The sequence below is a fragment of the Bombina bombina genome, chromosome 5, assembly GCF_027579735.1.
Source record: "Bombina bombina isolate aBomBom1 chromosome 5, aBomBom1.pri, whole genome shotgun sequence".
Classification (NCBI taxonomy): Eukaryota; Metazoa; Chordata; class Amphibia; order Anura; family Bombinatoridae; genus Bombina; species Bombina bombina.
This window is the reverse complement of record NC_069503.1, coordinates 926,345,690-926,368,091: the sequence shown is the minus strand read 5'-3', so window position 1 is coordinate 926,368,091 and position 22,402 is coordinate 926,345,690. Positions and strand designations below refer to the sequence as shown.

General features: G+C 36.8%; 1 protein-coding gene across 1 annotated transcript in view; it reads right to left on the bottom strand.

The window, feature by feature from the left end:
- The window catches only part of PREX2 (phosphatidylinositol-3,4,5-trisphosphate dependent Rac exchange factor 2), a 689,594-nt gene that overhangs the window by 178,288 nt on the left and 488,904 nt on the right, over nucleotides 1–22,402 (bottom strand). Inside the window, exon 35 of the mRNA XM_053715101.1 lies at nucleotides 10,587–10,701. Coding sequence (XP_053571076.1) covers nucleotides 10,587–10,701 — 115 coding nt within the window. The remainder of the gene's footprint in view (nucleotides 1–10,586; nucleotides 10,702–22,402) is intronic.

Here is a 22,402-nt window from a genome sequence, read left to right as displayed (position 1 = left end):
GTCACAGATCACAACACCACTGAAGAGATAGTAAACTAAAAATAAACTGCATATGTAAGAAAACCGTTTATTTTCCTGCTTGAAAAAAGATTGTTAAAGCTGCTAATTTTGATTTTTAAAGTAACAGGAACTGTGTGTTTGTGCACAATTGGTGTGAGAGACAGAATACTATCACTGGATTATAAATTGAACTTGCACAGCCCTATTGGTAGACACAGACATAAAAGCAAAATTCATTTTTTAAGTACAGGATGATCTGTTTTTCAAAACACAACAACGTAATACTATAGCACCATTTAAATTGTCCTTTTTGGATACAACAAAGAAAAAATACCTTAAAGGGACATGGACGTTAATGTTTAATAAATCAGATAATATCAAATAAATATGAAATACTGAAGTTTCTAATATTGCCAAAAGTACTTTATCTTGATCGCCTTTAATAAAACGTTTGCTTGACAGAATACTTAGGTAGGCTGAGGAGTATGCACTGCTACCATTGAGTGTTCTAGTCATGGTCATGAATCTTCATAGATATGCTCTTGTGGAAAGGAGCTTAGTAACGACTGAGGATATCAAGATAAAAGATATCAGACATCCCAACCTGCAAAAACTCATTTCAGAGAGGTGGCTTCACCCGCTACTGCGCTCGCAACCCCCCCCCCCCTCCAGTTATATATTGGACACCTTGAAACTCTAAATAAGATAGAGACTTATTATTAAAATAACTTCCCACTAAAGTCACATTAAAAATAAAAGTAGCTTTATTGCACAACCACATCAACAAACCTATTCTTCAGTGATCGTACGCTTGTTGAATGCTTAAATATTTTAGAATACGAAGTTTAATCGCATTTAGTAAATAAGGTAGTATTTGTGTATTATTTTATTAAAACCAGGGGGGCTTTTTGGTTACTGATGCATGCTTTGAGGGTTCTATAACGTCCCAGCAACTAAAGGCATTCCTTAAAGAAGCACTTTTCCGTATTTGGGCCACATTGGATCATGGTACTTACTTGGAGTTTCAGGGAGATTGCATTCCATTTGCTGGCATCAGGGAGCCGCTATTACAATCAGGGAGACTCCCTGAACTTCAGGGAGAGTTGGGATGTCTGAGATATGTTTGTTAAATTTTAAACTTGGCACCCTGAATTGTATTTTGACCTCCATGATCCTTTAAAATATTGGCAGCATAAATATGTAAATGTAATTGTTTCACTCAAGCCTGGACTTGTATTTGGGCAAAGTTGGCAGATTTCTACAGGCACTTTTAGCAAGAAGGATCATTGCCTAGCTGTTAGAATGATGCAGATTTACAATACACTACAATTTTCTTACACTTCCTGTGTTATAGACAAGGTTGCCCAACAGAGTTAAACAGAACCTGTGTTTTGAGGTTTTGTATCCAAAGTAAATACATATACTGTATATATATATATATATATATATATATATATATATATATATATATATATATATACATACGTGTGTGTGTGTGTGTGTGTGTGTGCAAAAGTGGGCAGATCATTTCTTTGAGATTTCCTTTTATAGAAGGCATATATGGAAATTAAGCTCTGGTACCAATAAATGAATAATCAATTGGCCAACTGTGAACTGAGGTTCCACCTTAAAACACTTCTCACCATTGCCTGAGCACAGACAGATTTTATTTCAAAAGTAATATGGTTAGCCCAGAAGAAATACAATTCATGTTTAAAGAGGACTGTTGAAGTTCCAGAAAATAATAAAAAAGTAAAAAATGAATAAAGAATATTTATAATGTCATGGTAACATGAAATACAGGATGCCTTGATATGTCCCTTTCCTTTTTATATAACCTGCTATGTATAGGAATGAAAGTAATTTTATTTACAATGTGTACTGTTCCCATTCATAATATATTAGCACGTTGTGGCATATACTCTAGTTACATCAATTTAGCTATTAGTGTGCCAGATTACAAGTGGCTCGCTATATAGTGCTTTGGCTCGCGTGCAAACACTACTGGAAGTAGGGATGGTAGAATGTTTTCCAACATTCTATAAAATGACATTCGTTCGTTTAAAATTTCAAATGTTTTCACAGCATTCTAACATTCGTTTAATGTGATAGTATTTCTAATGCAATCTTTAAATGTAATATTCAATTCAAATTTTTCTAATTCATATTGAATTATGCAATATTCCAATTACAAAAAGTTTAATCAATATATTTGTAATAGTATTTCTAATGCTCTCTTTAAATGTAACATTCAAATTATTCAATATTCGGAATAGAAAAATTCAAATCAATATATTTGTATCTATTATGTATCAATTTACTAAATTCCCTAACACATAAACTATTGAACTTCTGAATAGTATTTGTTAAATAGAATGTTAGATTAGAAATTTTGAATGTGGATATTCAATGTAATTATAAACATTCGAAAATGAAAATAACATTCGAAAACCAGAAATAACATTAGATTACCAAATTTTAATAGATTTTCATTCTTATCAACACTCAATTATTCTAAATGAATGTTCACAGGAACTTTAATTTAGTAAATTGCACTTTCACCAAGCAAATTGCACTTTCATCACATTCACCCAGCTTTAGCTGAAAGTAAACTTTTCACGAGTAAGTGGAAAGTAACTTCAGCGACTGCGCTAACTTATTGATCGCACGCTAACCCGAAACCACTCTAAACCTGAAGGGAGTTATGAATATTTCACATTCCAATGATCTTCACATAGAAGAAAATATTCTTTTAATTTTTAAATATATATATATATATATACAGTATATATATATATATATATATATATATATATATATATATATATATATGCAGGGGCTTATTTTGGCATAGGCAAACAAGGCACTTGTCTAGGGCAGCAGATTTTTGGAGGGCAGCACTTTTTGAATCTCACTACACACACATATACACACACTGCACTACACATACACACGCATTACTACGCACACTGCACTACACACACTCACTACACACACTCACGCGCACTTGAACATGAACATTTACTTTGGAAATTTCATGAAAAAAGATCCATGTTACACCCTCTCCAAAAGATATTATGGCCAAAAAAGGTGGGTAGGGGCAGCAGGATTTTGAGTGCCTAGGGTAGCACAAAACCTAAATATGCCACTGCCTATATAGCTATACAAATATATACAGATATAGATGTTTACAGATATATATATAGAAATATAGATTTAAACATACAAACATTTTCTACTATGTGAAGAACATTGAAATGTAAAATAATTTACAGTAAATACGCTGTAAAACACATTATAAAATATAAAAAAATAATAATTCAGTTTTAAGGTATCTGAGTGGAAAGGGCTCCAAGTGTATATATACACACACACATATAAATAATTTACAGTAAATACACTGTAATTATAAAAAAAATTTTTTTCAGCTTTAGGGTATCCCTTGGTAACACAAATTGCTAATCAGCCAATCACATGGCAGCAATTCAATGCATTTAGGCATCTAGACATGGTGAAGACGACTTGTTGAAGTTCAAACCAAGCATCAGAATGGGGAAGAAAGGGGATTTAAGTGACTTTGAACGTGGCATGGTTGTTGGTGCCAGACGGGATGGTCTGAGTATTTAAAAAATTGCTGATCTACTGGGATTTTCATGCACAACCATCTCTAGGGTTTACAGAAAATGGTCAGAAAAAGAGAAAATATCCAGTGAGCGGCAGTTGTAAGGACGAAAATGTCTTGTTGATTTCAGAAGTCAGAGAAGAATGGGCAGACTGGTTTGAGATGATATGAAGGCAACAGTAACTAAGAAGGAGCCAAAACTCTCCCAATTAAAAAATAAAATTATGAGACAGTTGTGGATTGAGCAATGGGACACTAAAATAGATCAATCAAATAGACTAAAGGGTTTCCTGAATAAGTGGCAGATTTATATTAACGCACTGGATCATGAGGTACAGAAACGAATACTAAAACCATTTGCCCATTCATAATTAGTACTGGAGGATAGGCTCCAAGGAGAATGGACCTGTCTGGATGACAGCACGTAATGAGCATTTAAAACTGGAATGTTGAGAGGGAACAGCGGAGGGGAGTGGTTCCTTTTTTCCCCTTTATTTTCCCCTATTTTTCACCCCAACCCCACTATTAGGTTAAGATAAATAAGGAAAAAGGCTATAGAGAATCCTATCCGTAGAATTGATGTGTGATTCTTTTTTCTCTCTTATGGGCGGATATAACTGAATTAGATGCAATGATTCATATAAAGAGTTTCGTAAGATTGTGATACTGGAAAATGCAGAGAGAGGGTAATAGAAATAAGCTTACGAATTAATAGAAGAAAAGGTAAAAGTCATATTTTTGCATTGTATAACTGTATGAAAAGCAAGTGTATTATATATTGTGACTGAATAATGAATATTTCTTTTTATGTATATATGTACATGTATGAACAAGAAGGCGCCAGATGTTATGACGCCAACCTTTTGTCATGTTTAAACCACCTTTTATCTTTCTCTGTGAAATAAATATAAATATAAATAATAAAAAAATATATATAAAAAAGAAAGGCAACAGTAACTCAAAAAAACACTAGTTACAACCAAGGTATGCAGAATACAGTTGTGCTCATAAGCTTACATACCCTGGCAGAATTTATGATTTCTTGGCCATTTTTTAGAGACTATGAATGATAACACAAAAACTTTTCTTTCACTCATGGTTAGTGTTTGGCTGAAGCCATTTATTATCAATCAACTGTGTTTACTCTTCTTAAATCATAATGACAACAGAAACTACCCAAATGACCCTGATCAAAAGTTTACATACCCTGGTGATTTTTCGCCTGATAACATGCACACAAGTTGACACAAAGGGATTTGAATGGCTACTAAATGTAACCATTCTCACCTGTGATCTGTTTGCTTGTAATTAGTGTGTGTGTATAAAAGGGTCAATGAGTTTCTGGACTCCTGACAGACCCTTGCATCTTTCATCCAGTGCTGCACTGACGATTCTGGATTCTGAGTCATGGGGAAAGCAAAAGAATTGTCAAAGAATCGGCAGGAAAAGGTAGTTGAACTGTATAAAACAGGAAAGGGATATAAAAAGATAGCCAAGGAATTGAGAATGCCAATCAGCAGTGTTCAAACTCTAATCAAGAAGTGGAAAATGAGGGGTTCTGTTGAAACCAAACCACGGTCAGATAGACCAACTAAAATTTCAGCCACAACTGCCAAGAAAATTGTTCGGGATGCAAATAAAAACCCACAAATAACTTCAGGTAAAATACAGCACTCTCTGAAAACATGTGGTGTGGCTGTTTCAAGATGTACAATAAGGAGGCACTTGAAGAAAGATGGGCTGCATGGTCGAGTCGCCAGAAGAAATCCATTACTACGCAAATGCCACAAAGTATCCCGCTACTTCTGGCACAAAGTCATTTGGATTGATGAGACCAAAATAGAGCTTTTTTGCCACAACCATAAACGCTAAATTTGGAGAGGAGTCAATAAGGCCTATGATGAAAGGTACACCATTCCTACTGTGAAACACGGAGGTGGATTGTTGATGTTTTGGGGATGTGTGAGCTACAAAGGCACAGGAAATTTGGTCAGAATTGATGGCAAGATGAATGCAGTATGTTATCAAAAAATACTGGAGGAAAATTTGCATTCATCAGCCCGGAAGTTGCGCATAGGACGTACTTGGACATTCCAACATGACAATTATCTTAAACACAAGGCCAAGTCGACCTGTGATTGGCTACAGCAGAATAAAGTGAAGGTTCTGGAGTGGCCATCTCAGTCTCCTGACCTCAATATCATTGAGCCACTCTGGGGAGATCTCAAATGTACAGTTCATGCAAGACAGCCCAAGAATTTACAGGAACTGGAGGCTTTTTGCCAGGAAGAATGGGCAGCTTTACCATCTGAGAAGATAAAGAGCCTAATCCACAAATACCACAAAAGACTTCAAGCTGTCATTGATGTTAAATGGGGAAATACACAGTATTTAGAACTGGAGTATATAAACTTTTTATCAGGGTGATTTGGGTAGTTTCTGTTGTCATTATGATTTAAAAAGAGTAAACACTGTTGATTGATAATAAATGGCTAACCATGAGTTAAAGAAAAGGTTTTGTGTTATCATTCATATTCTCTGAAAAATGGCCAAGAAATCATAAATTCTGCCAGGGTATGTAAACGTATGATCACAACTGTACCACCTCTGAACACACAACACATCAAACCTTGAAGCAGATGGGCTATAGCAGCAGAAGACCACACCGGGAGCCACTTCTGTCAGCTAAGAACAGGAAATTGAGGCTACAATTCGCACAGGCTCACCAGAATTGGACAATAGAAGATTGGAAAAACGTTGCCTGGTCTAATGAGTCTTGATTTCAGCTGCAACATTCAGATGGTAGGGTCAGAATTTGGCATGGATCCATCCTGCCTTGTATCAACAGTTTAGGCTGGTGCTGGTGGTGTAATGGTGACGGGGATATTTTCTTGGTACACTTTGGGCCCCTTAGTACCAATTGAGCATAGTTTAAATGCCATGGCTACCTGAGTATTGTTGTTGACCATGTCCATCCCTTTATGACTACACTACACCCATCTTCTAATGGCTACTTCCAGCAAGATAATGCACCATGTCACAAAGCTTAAATAATCTCAAACTGGTTTCTTGAACATGACAATGAGTTCACTGTACTCCAATGGCCTCCACAGTCACCAGATTTCAATCCAATAGAGCACCTTTGGGATGTGGTAAAATGAGAGATTCGCATCTTGGATGTGCAGCCGAAAAAATCTGCAGCAACTGATACTATCATGTCAATATGGACCAAAATGTCTGAGGAATGTTTCCAACACCTTTTTGAATCTATGCCACAAAAGAATTAAGGCAGTTCTTAAGGCAAAAGGGGGTTCAACCTGGGACTAGCAAGATGTACCTAATAAAGTGGCCAGTGATATATAAATAAATATATATATATATATATATACACAAACGTTTTATATGTCACAATCCGCAACTTCCAACCATGCCGCTGCAGCTCTCGGATCTGTTTTCCTGCTTGCTGTGTCATGTTGTCTAGCAGCGTAATTCAGTCTCTCTGTGCCTGCTCGTTCTAATGATGTCAGGTTGTCAGGTGGGTCTTTAAATCCCCGGCATCTCAGATCCTCACTGCCCGTTTGTAGGATTCATCTGTATCCTGGGTACCTTCTATTCTATGTTATCCTGTGCCTGCCTAAATTGTAACTTGACCTCTGCTTTGCCTGACAACTCTTTTGTATTAGAAAAATAGGGGAAAAAAGGTGCGCAAATCTAGCCCCTGCACATATACTTATCTTCTCCCAAAAAAACAGAAAGAGTAGAACAAGTGGTAGTAAAAGAGAAAATGTGTATATGTGCGCTAACAGCTAAGGGGTATATGACTAAATAATAATGCAAAGAACAATGTCTAAAAACGATAATAGATCAGTATTATAAATGGTATTTAATTAGTGATATAAATATATAGTTCATCAAATATATAACAGTATTAAAATAAATCCTCATATATGACCGGTCATCTAAATAAAAACAAACACATAAAACATATAAAACAATTGTGAATAATTGCGATATTATCCACCTTAAAAATTATCAAGTGTCAAACTAATACAATATATTTGGTATTACAAACAATGCAAAAGAGATTAATCAAGGAAAACTCTGCTTTCCTTTCTCTATTTGAGATAGTGTCCACTTGTAGCTATAAATTAAAATCCAACCTTGTGGACCGGTCATATATGAGGATTTATTTTAATACTGTTATATATTTGCTAAACTATATATTTCTAATTAAATACCATTTATAATATTGATCTATTATCGTTTTTAGACATTGTTCTTTGGATTATTATTTAGTCATATACCCCTTTGCTGTTAGCGCACATATACACATTTTCTCTTTTACTAACTCTTTTGTATTAACCTGTGCCTGCCTGAACTGTAACTTGACCTCTGCTTTGCCTGACAACTCTTTTGTATTAACCTGTGCCTGCCTGAATTGTAACTTGACCTCTGCTTTGCTTGACAACTCTTTTGGATTAACCTGTGCCTGCCTGAATTGTAATGGCCTCTGCTTTGCATGACAACTCTTTTGGATTAACCTGTGCCTGCCTGAATTGTATCTGACCTCTGCTTTGTTTATACAACACTTTTGGATTTATATATTCCTGCCTGAATATATTACTGATCTCTGCTTACCTGATCATTCTCAAGGAGAGTTCTTTACCTACCTTTTGCGCTACATTACTCAATACATTTAGAATAATGTAGTGGGTCACGTCACCTCAGTGTGCTAGTGTGTGTATTACATTTACTCTAGCTATTGGGTCTAGTTCTGGACTGATCTCATAAGGCTACATATGCATATATAAATACATAAATACACATGTATATGCAAATATAAACACATATATGTACACCCACCCACACACACATTTAGACATTACATCTACAGTGGGGCAAAAAAGTATTTAGTCAGCCACCAATTGTGCAAGTTCTCCCACTTAAGAAGATGAGCGAGGCCTGTAATTTTCATCATAGGTATAACCTCAACTATGAGAGACAAAATGTGGAAACAAATCCAGACAATCACATTGTCTGCTTTGGAAAGAATTTATTTGCAAATTATGATGGAAAATAATTATTTGGTCAATATCAAAAGTTCATCTCAATACTTTGTTATATATGCTTTGTTGGCAATGACAGAGGTCAAACGTTTTCTGTAAGTCTTCACAAGGTTGTCACACACTGTTGCTGGTATGTTGGCCCATTCCTGCATGCAGATCTCCTCTAGAGCAGTGATGTTTTGGGTCTGTCGCTGGGCAACACAGACTTTCAACTCCCTCCAAAGGTTTTCTATGGGGTTGAGATCTGGAGACTGGTTAGGCCACTCCAGGACCTTGAAATGCTTCTTACAAAGCCACACCTTCATTGCCCGGGCGGTGTGTTTGGAATCATTGTCATGTTTCATCTTCAATGCCCTTGCTGATGGAAGGAGGTTTGCACTCAAAATCTCACGATACATGGCCCCATTCATTCTTTCATGTACATGAATCAGTCGTCCTGATCCCTTTGCAGAGAAACAGCCCCAAAGCATGATGTTGCCACCCCCATGCTTCACAGTAGGTATGGTGTTCTATGGTTGCAACTCAGCATTCTCTCTCCTCCAAACACGACGAGTTGTGTTTCTACCAAACAGTTCTACTTTGGTCTCATCTGACCATATGACATTCTCCCAATCCACTTCTGGATCATCCAAATGCTCTCTAGCATACTCAGACAGGCCCGGACATGTACTGGCTTAAGCAGGAGGACACGTCTGGCACTGCAGGATCTGAGTCCCTGGCGGCGTAGTGTGTTACTGATAGTAGCCTTTGTTACGTTGGTCCCAGCTCTCTGCTGGTCATTCACTAGGTCCCCCCGTGTTAGTTCTGGGATGTTTGCTCACCGTTCTTGTAATCATTTTGACCCCATGGGGTGAGATCTTGCATGGAGCCCCAGATCGAGGGAGATTATTAGTGGTCTTGTATTTCTTCCATTTGCAAATTATTGCTCCCACAGTTGATTTCTTCACACCAAGCTGCTTGCCTATTGCAGATTCAGTTTTCTCAGCCTGGTGCAGGTCTACAATTTTGTTTCTGGTGTTCTTCGACAGCTCTTTGGTCTTCACCATAGTGGAGTTTGGAGTGTGACTGCTTGAGGTTGTGGACAGGTGTCTTTTATACTGATAACAAGTTCAAGCAGGTGCCATTAATACAGGTAATGAGTGGAGGACAGAGGAGCCTCTTAAAGAAGATACAGGTCTGTGAGAGCCAGAAATCTTGCTTGTTTGTAGGTGACCAAATACTTATTTTCCACCATAATATGCAAATAAATTCTTTCCAAATCAGACAATGTGATTGTCTAGATTTGTTTCCACATTTTGTCTCTCATAGTTGAGGTATACCTATGATGAAAATTACAGGCCTCTCTCATCTTCTAAAGTGGGAGAACTTGCACAATTGGTGGCTGACTAAATACTTTTTTGCCCCACTGTATATATATATATATATATATATATATATATATATATATACACTCTCACACACTCTCTCACACACACATTACATACATTATATCCCTTTCCATTCAAACACCTTGTCATATACCATATACTTGTTTACCCTTATATTAATGTTTATATAAATATTTTTTATCAGATAGTGTACATATGAGTGTGACACTTTATTTTAATGTATTTATGTTGTGTGTTTGGTGCACATTTTTTAACTCTTAACCCTTTACGCAAGGTCTTCACTTGCCCAACCCAGCACATGCTAATTTAGTTTGCGTTAGAGCGAAAGCATTTTGTTTCAAGTTGAAATGCGTGGGCAAGTTAGCAATAAGTGCGATATTGGTTAGAGCTCCTCTTGTAATCTAGCCCTATTAGACAATTAGCAAAAATACATTTCCCAATGTAAACAAGACTGGCATTAAACAAGCATCTGAATTCCTAATGAAAAGTGTAGCTAACTGAAGAACATACCTGAGTTTCTGATTATACTGTTTCACTTTCTCCAGTGAAGCTGCATTAATTTGAGCTTGAAACTCTTCAATTGAAACGTTGTCCTTGTAGTAATATCCATCCATGCTCTCCATAGCTAAAAGAGAACAAAAGGCTTGTATTCTGTTTTTCTTTGGCTCTGTACATCTACACAGACAGACACCAACACATACAGGCATACATGTCTTGCTACAGTCATTATGTTAACAAAATCTCCATTGTTTGGCACCAGCAGAAAAGATAAAATAACAAACTGCAAATTAGGTAGTGATATGTGTTATGGTTAAATAAAAAAATGTAATAATGAAAATATATTGCAAAGTTATTTTACTATGCATAATAAAGCATTTTTTAAATATAATGGGGCCTAGTTATCAAGCCGTCAACCTCAAATACGCTGGAATTCCGCAGCGTATTTGTGGCGAGGCTGATTCGCCTTAGTTATCAAAGGCTAGAGACCGGCAAAAGTAGAATTTTGTGACGTAAACTTCAATCCGCCGGACTCAGTCCGACACAGATCGATTCTTACGTCACTCCAGATGTTCCGCACACAAGTTCGGCACAATCTGACTACTTTTGCTAGTTATCAAAAAACTAGCAGGTACGCCAATCAGATTGAGCTCGCATTCTATTGGCTGTTCCGATCAGCCAATAGAATGCAAGCTCAATCTGATTGGCTGATTGGATCGGCCAATCGGATTGAACTTGAATCTGATTGGCTGATTCCATCAGCCAATCAGATTTTTCCTACCTTAATTCCGATTGGCTGATAGAATTAATTCGGAATTGAAGGGACGCCATCTTGGATGACGTCACTTAAAGGAGCCTTCATTCGTCGGTAGTCTGTCGGTAAAGAAGGATGTTCCGCGTCGGCGGGATGAAGATTGAAGACCCCGCTTGGAAGATGACATCACCCGGATAGAAGGCTTCTTCAGCGCCGCTTGGAAGATGACATCGCCCGGATGGAAGACTTCTTCAGCACCGCTTGGAGGATCACTTCATCAGATGGAAGATTTCTTCAGCGCCGCTTGGAGGATAACTTCTGCCGCTCCGGGTCTCCTCTTCGGTTCCATCGCTGCTCGGCTGAGTGAAGATGACTCAAGGTAGGATGATCTTCAGGGGATTAGTGTTAGGTTATTTTAAGGGAGGTTTGGGTTAGATTAGGGGTATGTGGGTGGTGGGTTTTAATGTTGGGGGGTTGTATTTTTCTTTTACAGGCAAAAGAGCTGAATTCTTTGGGGCATGCCCCCACAAAAGGCCCTTTTAAGGGCTGGTAAGGTAGAAGAGCTTTGAACTTTTTTAATTTAGAATAGGGTAGGGAATTTTTTTATTTTGGGGGGGTTTGTTATTTTATTAGGGGGCTTAGATTAGGTGTAAGTAGCTTAAAATTGTTGTAATATTTTTAAAATGTTTGTAACTTATTTTTTTTATTTTTTGTAACTTAGCTTTTTATATTTTTTGTACTTTAGTTAGTTTATGTAATTGTATTTAATTGTAGTTATTTGTAGTTAATTTATTTAATTTAATGATAGTGTAGTGTTAGGTTTAATTGTAACTTAGGTTAGTGTTTATTTTACAGGTAAATTTCTCTTTATATTAGCTAGGTAAGCGATTAAATAGTTAATAACTATTTAATAGCTATTGTACCTAGTTAAAATAAATTGAAATTTGCCTGTAAAATAAAAATAAATCCTAAGATAGCTACAATATAATTATTATTTATATTGTAGCTATATTAGGGTTTATTTTAAAGGTAAGTATTTAGTTTTAAATAGGATTAATTTAGTTCATAATAGAAATATTATTTAGATTTTTTTAATTAATATTTAAGTTAGGGGGGTGTTATGGTTAGTGTTAGACTTAGGTTTAGGGGTTAATAATTGTATTACAATGGCGGCGGTGTAGTGGGGGGCAGGATAGGGGTTAATAAATTTATTATAGGTGGCGATGGTGTAGGGGGGGCAGGATAGGGGTTAATAAATTTAATATAGGTTGCGGCGGGGTCAGGGAGCGGCGATTTAGGGGTTAAACTACTTATTTTGTTGCGGCGATGTGCGGGATCAGCAGGATGGGGGTTAATAACTTTATTATAGAGGGCGACGGTATAGGGGGGCAGGATAGGGGTTACTAGGTATAATGTAGGTGGCAGCGGTGTCCGGGAGCGGCGGTTTAGGGGTTAATACATTTATAAGAGTTGCGGCGGGGTATAGGAGCGGCGGTTTTGGGGTTAATACATTTATAAGAGTTGCGGCGGGGTCTAGGAGTGGCGGTTTAGGGGTTAATACATTTATAAGAGTTGCGGCGGAGTCTAGGAGTGGTGGTTTAGGGGTTAGTAACTTTATTTAGTTGCGGGAGGCTCCGGGGGCGCCGGTATAGGGGGTAGAACAGTGTAGTTAGTGTGGGTGCTTAGTGTCAGGCTAGCAAGAAAGCTGTAAAAAAGCCGAAGAGCAGCGAGATCGGATGAGTGATAACTCTCACAGTCCGCTGCTCATCGCCCCGTACTTGGTGTGCGGCTTTTTGACAGATTTTTTGATAACTTAGGCGAATTTTTGCAGGTCCGCGGTGGCGATGTGAGGCGAGCTTAGGCGGGTGTATTGGGCTGGCGAAGGCAGGTAAAATAGACACGTTGATAACTACCCCCCATAATCTTAAAGTGTATACTATCTCTTTAAGGTGTTATCCTACAATGATATTAAATAAGATATGCTGCATCAATCCAATTGATACAGAATTAGGAATGGGTGAATGTTTCTAAAAATTAGAAATTTAAAACCAATTTGATACATTTGTATGTTATAATCGAATTTCGAATGTTTATATAACATTCTGTTTTCGAATTTTCATTATCGAATTTTTCAATAACATTTTCGAAAATATTCGTTCAAATAATAGAATGTTTAGTTTAATTTTGAAATGTAATACTCAAATTCGAATGTGACATTCAAATTCAAATGTCACATTCGAATTCAAAATAGTATTTCTAGTCTGCAACTGTGTTTTATAAATGTAATATTCGAATTTTATTGTCACATTCAAATTCAAAATAGTATTTCTAGTCTGCAACTGTTTTATAAATGTAATATTCGAATTTGAATGCTACATTCAAATTCGAAATAGTAGTTCTAGTCTAATACTGTATTTTATAAATGTAATATTTTAATTTGAATGTCACATTCAAATTTGAATGTAGCATTCAAATTCAAAATAGTATTTCTAGTCTACAACTGTGTTTTATAAACCTAATATTCGAATTTGAATGTGACATTCAAATTCGAATGTAATATTCTAATTCTAATGTGACATTCAAATTCGAATGTGACATTCGAAAACTGTAAATAACATTGGATAATAGAATTTTTAAGAATATTTGTTCAACATTTGATTATTTAAATCAAATTTCTACAATAACATTTGTCTAACATTCGAATTTGAATATGAACACACTCGCCCATCCCTGTACAGCATATGGTAAAATTGACCTTTAAGAAAGAGCAATCTGTATAATGAGGGTCAAATTAGTTTGTAGTCTGGAAGTATATCTAGTTTTAATAAGAAAGACTGGTAGACACATAAGTGATAAAGAATTAAAGGGATAGAAAAGTCAAAATTAAACCTGCATGATTCAGATAGAGCATGTCATTTTAAGACACTTTTAAATTCACTTCTATTTTAGAATGTGCTTCGTTCTCTTAGTATCCCTTGTTAAAAAATGAAATACGCACATATCATACACTAGTGGGAGCTGCTGCTGATAAGTGCCTGTACACATTTGTCTCCTGTGATTGGCTAAATAGATATGTTCAGCTTCCTGTCAGTAGTGCAATGCTGTCCCTTAAGCAGTGGATAACAATAGAATGAAGAACATTTAATAATAGAGTTAAATTGGAAAGTTGTTTAAAATTGTATGTTCTATCTGAATCTTAAAAGAAAATTTGGGGGTTTACTATCCCTTTTAATAGACATATGCATTTGCATTTGTCATATACATGCCTGAAAAGACAGGTTTTAAGGTTCTGTTTAAGGAGCTTCTGGTTTGGCAAGAGTCTACTTGAAGATAGGTTTTAATGTTCTGTTTAAGGAGATTCTGGTTTGGCAAGAGTCTACTTGAAGATAGGTTTTAATGTTCTGTTTAAGGAGATTCTGGTTTGGCAAGAGTCTACTTGAAGATAGGTTTTAATGTTCTGTTTAAGGAGATTCTGGTTTGGCAAGAGTCTACTTGAAGATAGGTTTTAATGTTCTGTTTAAGGAGATTCTGGTTTGGCAAGAGTCTACTTGAAGATAGGTTTTAATGTTCTGTTTAAGGAGATTCTGGTTTAGGGAGAGTCTGAGTATGAATAATGTCTCCAGGTATGGGGGGCAGCATGGGAATGCCTTGTATTCAGAGATGAGAAGAGTTTATGAAGATGAACAGTGGTGTAAAGCTGGAGCACTGAAATCATCATTTATTTATATTACGCTCATGTAGCACAAGTACATAAAATATGTTAACCCTTTTGCTGCCTTGCTATTTCCCACCCCTGTGATTGAGCCATTTTTAGCTCTTTACACTCATTGCTTTTTAACATCAGTTTCAAGGCTTTTTAAGATGCCCACAAATCTCATGTTTTTTTAGCAGATTAAACACTTTTAAAAATTATTTAAAAGATAGAAATACCCAAATACAGGGAAAAAATTACCATATAAAATGCAAACATTTTTCCTTTTTTTGTAATTTTCTAAACAATATGAGAGTCTTTGTTTAATAACTATTTCAAAGATGCATTTTTTTGGTTTCACATTTCACATCAGTTTAACTTTCCAAAGCAACAAAATGTAGGATTCTATCTGTGTTATTCAATAAAATTGGCTATCCTAAAAATTAGAAAAGCACTAATTATGTACACAAGACAATCATATAACCAATAGATTGTGATATGCTACATAATAATAATAATATTTTTTTAGAATAATGAGAGGGGTCTACATGTGGCCTAGATGTGACCTACATGTGTTCCTGAGCCCATGGGAGAGGAAATCTGCATAATGAAGCTTCATCCTTTGCTAGAGTTCAGACTCTACTGCACTCATAGTGGTAGGCTCAGAGTATGTCCAAAACTGCATCTATACATTTTTATTCAGAAATATGGAAATAATGGAAGGACCTTCCCAGTTTCTTGATAGCACAGAACGTGCACTGCTATCTGGTCATTTGCAATGCCTTTACCACATACACATGTGTGTTATATGAATGTAATAGTTGAGTTTGATATTTTTTACACTGTGTTTTAACTGTAATGATCCCTTGGCCCCAGGTGATAAACTTTTTTGGTGCAGGACATTTTTCCTCAGGACCAACCAGAAGAGGCCGTACATAACCAAGCACATTGGAAAACATCATGCATATATAAATGCACATTTAGTTAATCAGATCCAAGTTTAGAGTATTTAACTGTACATTACACCACCAGAAGATCAATCATATCATCTTACCAGGTGCTTGTCTACAAAATATTACTACTGCAATAACCTACATACTGGCCTTCGTCTTTCCCACCTCTCCCCCCTTCAATCCACCCTAAATGCCTCTGAAAGGCTAATCCACCTTTACCGTCACTCTGTATCTGCTGGACCTCTCTGTGAGTCCCTTCATTGGCTCCCCACTCACAGCAGAATTAAATTCAAAATTCTCACCCTTACATACAAAGCTCCCAGCTACCTATCCTCTCTAATCAACAAGTATACTTCAGCCCACCCACTAAGATTCAACAATGACCTCCTCCTTGCACCTTTGACTATCACCTCTTCCCATGCTGGACTGCAGGACTTCTGTCATGCAGCACCTACCCTCTAGAACAATCTCCCTCATGCTGTCAGCCTTTTCCCTAATCTTTCTTCTTTTAAATGCTCCCTGAAGACTTTTTTGTTCAGAGAAGCCTACCACCCAAATCAGTAATAAATTAATTCCACTTACCTAATATTTCCCTCATCAAAATCTGTATGTAGGTGTAAGTTAATGTTCGGTTAACACTTCCAGCTAACGTCGGATTTCTCAAAAATATTTCTTGCAGCCCTAGGCATAGGGCTAGTTAAAATTATAGGGATATGTGCTTGATTATATTTTTATATGTAAATATATATTGATATTTAAATAGGAATATAAATCCAACTAGTCCTTTACCTGGGCCAGCAATAAATATTACAAATCTTAATACATTTATAAAGTGAAACACTTGCATTATTTGAAAACTTTAATATCTCAATGGAAAAGAGGCTTCAAAAAGCTTATTTTTCCTCCTTTACACCTAGTTGAGCATGTCGTAATGTTTGAGACCTTATTGACAGCGTAAATGTCTGCTTTTCCGGTACTATAATATTCTCTCCCTCTCTCATTACCACTCTTACTGCCCCTTTCACTCACTTTACCCCTTTTTGCGTGGCGTGTCTTCGTATGTGTGTGCGTATGTGTGTGGTGGTGTGTTTTTATGTGGTGTGTATGTGTGAGACACATATGCCTAGTTTCCTGGTTTAAACTGTGTAAACTGATGGTAACATAAAACATCTGCATAGACTATAATAGAGATATTTTTTGTTTTCACCAGTCTCCACAGTATACAACAGCAATGGAAACTAGACCTAAGTCGGTAATATTTTGCAGCATGTGGGTATGTTTGTTATGAATTTCAGAAATCTTAGTTTCCTTACTGCTCTGTATGAAGAAGATCCAATTATGTGGCTAAAACCCTTTAAATGTATATTGTGGTATATAAAGGCATAACAAGTTAACAATTTTTTTCAAGATTTAGCAGTTTGCCATTGGTTTGTTGAAACGTCCATCCATGAAGGTCTGACAAAAATCTGCAACACTTAAATGAAGGCTAATTCTTGTAAAAACATCATTAATGCACATGTATTCAAACATTTATCTCATTGTAAGCCAACATATGTTGATGACTTGGAAATACTCACCTAGATTACGAGTTTTGCGGTAACAGGGGTGCAGTGCTAACGCTCAGTTTATGCTCACCGCTCACCTACAAACAACGCTGGTATTACAGTTTTTTTATGTTGGCTTACAATGAGATAAATGCTTGAATACATGTGCATTTAAGTGTTGCAAAAAAGTGAGCGGAGAGCAAAATTTAGCTCCACATCTCACCTCAAAACCAGCGTTGCTTATGGTAGCGGTGAGCTGGCAAAACGTGCTTGTGCACGATTTCCCCATAGGAATCAATGGGGCAGATTCGGCTGAAAAAAACCTAACACCTGCAAAAAAGCAGCGTTCAGCTCCTAACGCAGCCTCATTGATTCCTTTTGAGAAAGTAAATTTATGTCTACACCTAACACCCTAACATGAACCCCTAGTCTAAACACCCCTAATATTACACTTATTAACCCCTAATCTGCCGCCCCCGACATCGCCGCAACCTACTTTATATTATTAACCCCTAATCTGCCGCTCCGAACACCGCCGCCACCTACATTATACTAATGAACTCCTAATCTGCTGCCCCCAACATCGCCGACACCTACTTTTTATTTATTAACCCCTAATCTGCCTTCCCCAATGTCGCTGCCACCTAACCACTTATTAACCCCTAATGTGCCGCCGCCAACGTCGCCGCCACTATAATAAACATATTAACCCCTAAACTTAAGTCTAACCCTAACACCCCCCTAACAAATCTAATTTAAAATAATGTAAATAAAATTACTACAATTAATTAAATTATTCCTATTTAAAAATAAATACTTACCTTTAAAATAAACCCTAAGCTAGCTACAATATTGGAACAGCCAATAGAATGCAAGCTCAATCCTATTGGCTGATTGGATCAGCCAATAGGATATTTTCTACCTTAATTCTGATTAGCTGATAGAATTCTATCAGTCAATCGGAATTGAAGGTACGCCTTCTTGGATGACGTCACTTAAAGGTACCGTCATTTAGTGTTAGTCGTCGGATGGAAGAGGATGCTCCACGTCGGATGGCTTGAAGATGGATCTGCTCTGCTCCGGATGGATGAAGATAGAAGATGCCGCCTGGATGAAGACTTCTGGCCGTCTGGAGGACCACTTCTGCCCGGTTGGGTGAAGACATCTCAAGGTAGGGTGATCTTCAAGGGGTTAGTGTTAGGTTTTATTAAGGGGGCGATTGGGTGGGTTTTAGAGTAGGGTTGGGTGTGTGGGTGGTGGGTTGCAATGTTGGGGGGTATTGTAATTTTTTTAACAGGTAAAATAGCTGATTACTTTGGGGCAAAGCCCCACAAAAGGCCCTTTTAAGGGCTATTTGTAATTTAGAATAGGGTAGGGATTTTTTTTTATTTTGGGGGCTTTTTTATTTTATTAGGGGGATTAGATTAGGTGTAATTAGTTTAAAAAACTTGTAATTATTTTATTATTTTCTGTAATTTAGTGTTGTTTTTTTTCGTACTTTAGTTTATTTAATTTAATTGTAATTAATTGTAGTTAGTTTAGGGAATTAATTTAATTATAGTGTAGTGTTAGGTGTAATTATAACTTAGGTTAGGGTTTATTTTACAGGTAAATTTGTACTTATTTTAACTAGGAAGTTATTAAATAACTATTTAATAACTATTGTACCTAGTTAAAATAAATACAAACTTGCCTGTAACATAAAAATAAACCCTGAGATAGCTACAATGTAATTATTAGTTATTTTGTAGCTAGCTTACGGCCAGATTTAGAGTTTTGTCGGTAAGGACCCGCGTAGCTAACGCCAGCTTTTTTCTGGCCGCACCATAAAAATAACTCTGGTATTGAGAGTCCACATAAAGGCTGCGTTAGGCTCCAAAAAAGGAGCGTAGAGCATATTTAACGCAGCTTCAACTCTCGATACCAGAGTTGCTTACGGACGCGGCCAGCCTCAAAAACGTGCTCGTGCACGATTCCCCCATAGGAAACAATGGGGCTGTTTGAGCTGAAAAAAAACCTAACATCTGCAAAAAAGCTGCGTTCAGCTCCTAAAGCTGCCCCATTGTTTGCTATGGGGAAACACTTCCTACGTCTGCACCTAACACTCTAACATGTACCCCGAGTCTAAAGACCCCTAACCTTACACTTATTAACCCCTAATCTGCCGCCCCCGCTATCGCTGACCCCTGCATATTATTATTAACCCCTAATCTGCCGCTCCGTAAACCGCCGCTACTTACATTATCCCTATGTACCCCTAATCTGCTGCCCTAACATCGCCGACCCCTATATTATATTTATTAACCCCTAATCTGCCCCCCACAACGTCGCCTCCACCTGCCTACACTTATTAACCCCTAATCTGCCGACCGGACCTGAGCGCTACTATAATAAAGTTATTAACCCCTAATCCGCCTCACTAACCCTATAATAAATAGTATTAACCCCTAATCTGCCCTCCCTAACATCGCCGACACCTAACTTCAATTATTAACCCCTAATCTGCCGACTGGAGCTCACCGCTATTCTAATAAATGTATTAACCCCTAAAGCTAAGTCTAACCCTAACACTAACACCCCCCTAAGTTAAATATAATTTAATTAATTAATTAATTATCTCTTATTAAATAAATTATTCCTATTTAAAGCTAAATACTTACCTGTAAAATAAATCCTAATATAGCTACAACATAAATTATAATTATATTATAGCTATTTTAGGATTAATATTTATTTTACAGGTAACTTTGTAATTATTTTAACCGGGTACAATAGCTATTAAATAGTTAATAACTATTTAATAGTTACCTAGTTAAAATAATAACAAAATTACCTGTAAAATAAATCCTAACCTAAGTTACAATTAAACCTAACACTACACTATTATTAAATTAATTAAATTAAATATCTACAATTACCTACAATTAAACCTAACACTACACTATCAATACATTAATTAAATACAATATCTACAAATAACTACAATGAAATAAACTAACTAAAGTACAAAAAATAAAAAAGAACTAAGTTACAAAAAATAAAAAAATATTTACAAACATAAGGAAAATCTTACAACAATTTTAAACTAATTACACCTACTCTAAGCCCCCTAATAAAATAACAAAGCCCCCCAAAATAAAAAATGCCCTACCCTATTCTAAATTACTAAAGTTCAAAGCTCTTTTACCTTACCAGCCCTGAACAGGGCCCTTTGCGGGGCATGCCCCAAGAAGTTCAGCTCTTTTGCCTGTAAAAAAAAACATACAATACCCCCCCCAACATTACAACCCACCACCCACATACCCCTAATCTAACCCAAACCCCCCTTAAATAAACCTAACACTAAGCCCCTGAAGATCATCCTACCTTGTCTTCACCATACCAGGTTCACCGATCCGTCCTGGCTCCAAAATCTTCATCCAACCAAAGCGGGGGCTGGCGATCCATCTTCCGGCGGCTGAAGAGGTCCAGAAGAGGCTCCAAAGTCTTCATCCTATCCGGGAAGAAGAGTAGATCCGGACCGGCAACCATCATCTTCCAAGCGGCATCTTCTATCTTCATCGGATGAGGACCAGCTCCATCCTGAAGACCTCCACCGCGGACCCATCTTCATCCGGCGACGTCCAACTGAAGAATGACGGTTCCTTTAAGGGACGTCATCAAAGATGGCGTCCCTCGAATTCCGATTGGCTGATAGGATTCTATCAGCCAATCGGAATTAAGGTAGGAATATTCTGATTGGCTGATGGAATCAGCCAATCAGAATCAAGTTCAATCTGATTGGCTGATCCAATCAGCCAATCAGATTGAGCTCGCATTCTATTGGCTGTTCCAATCAGTAATTAGTTTAAAATTGTTGTAATATTTTTCTTATGTTTGTAAATATTTTTTTATTTTTTGTAACTTAGTTATTTTTTATTTTTTGTACTTTAATTAGTTTATTTCATTGTAGTTATTTGTAGGTATTGTATTTAATTTATTTATTGATAGTGTAGTGTTAGGTTTAATTGTAGGTAATTGTAGGTATTTTATTTAATTAATTTATTGATAGTGTAGTGTTAGGTTTAATTGTAACTTGGGTTAGGATTTATTTTACAGGTAAATTTGTAATTATTTTAACTATTCTAGCTATTAAATAGTTCTTAACTATTTAATAGCTATTGTACCTGGTTAAAATAAATACAAAGTTACCTGTAAAATAAATATTAATCCTAAAATAGCTATAATATAATTATAATTTATGTTGTAGCTATATTAGGATTTATTTTACAGGTAAGTATTTAGCTTTAAATAGGAATAATTTATTTAATAAGAGTTAATTAATTTCGTTAGATTAAAATTATATTTAATTTAGGGGGGTGTTAGTGTTAGGGTTAGACTTAGCTTTAGGGGTTAATACATTTATTAGAATAGCGGCGAGATTCGGTCGGCAGATTAGGGGTTAATAATTGAAGTTAGGTGTCGGCGATGTTAGGGAGGGCAGGTTAGGGGTTAATAAATATAATATAGGGGTTGGCGGTGTTAGGGGCAGCAGATTAGGGGTACATAGCTATAATGTAGCTGGCGGCTCTTTGCGGTCGGCAGATTAGGGGTTAATTATTGTAGGTAGGTGGCGGCGACGTTGTCGGGGGCAGGTTAGGGGTTAATAAATATAATATAGGGGTCGGCGATGTTAGGGCAGCAGATTAGGGGTACATAGGGATAATGTAGCTGGCGGCGGCGGCGTGCGGACGGCAGACTAGGGGTTAATAAGTGTAGGTAGCTGGCGGCGACGTTAAGGGGGCAGCAGATTAGGGGTACATAAGGATAACGTAGGTGGCGGTCGGCAGATTAGGGGTTAAAAAAATTTAATCGAGTTGCGGCGATGTGGGGGGACCTCGGTTTAG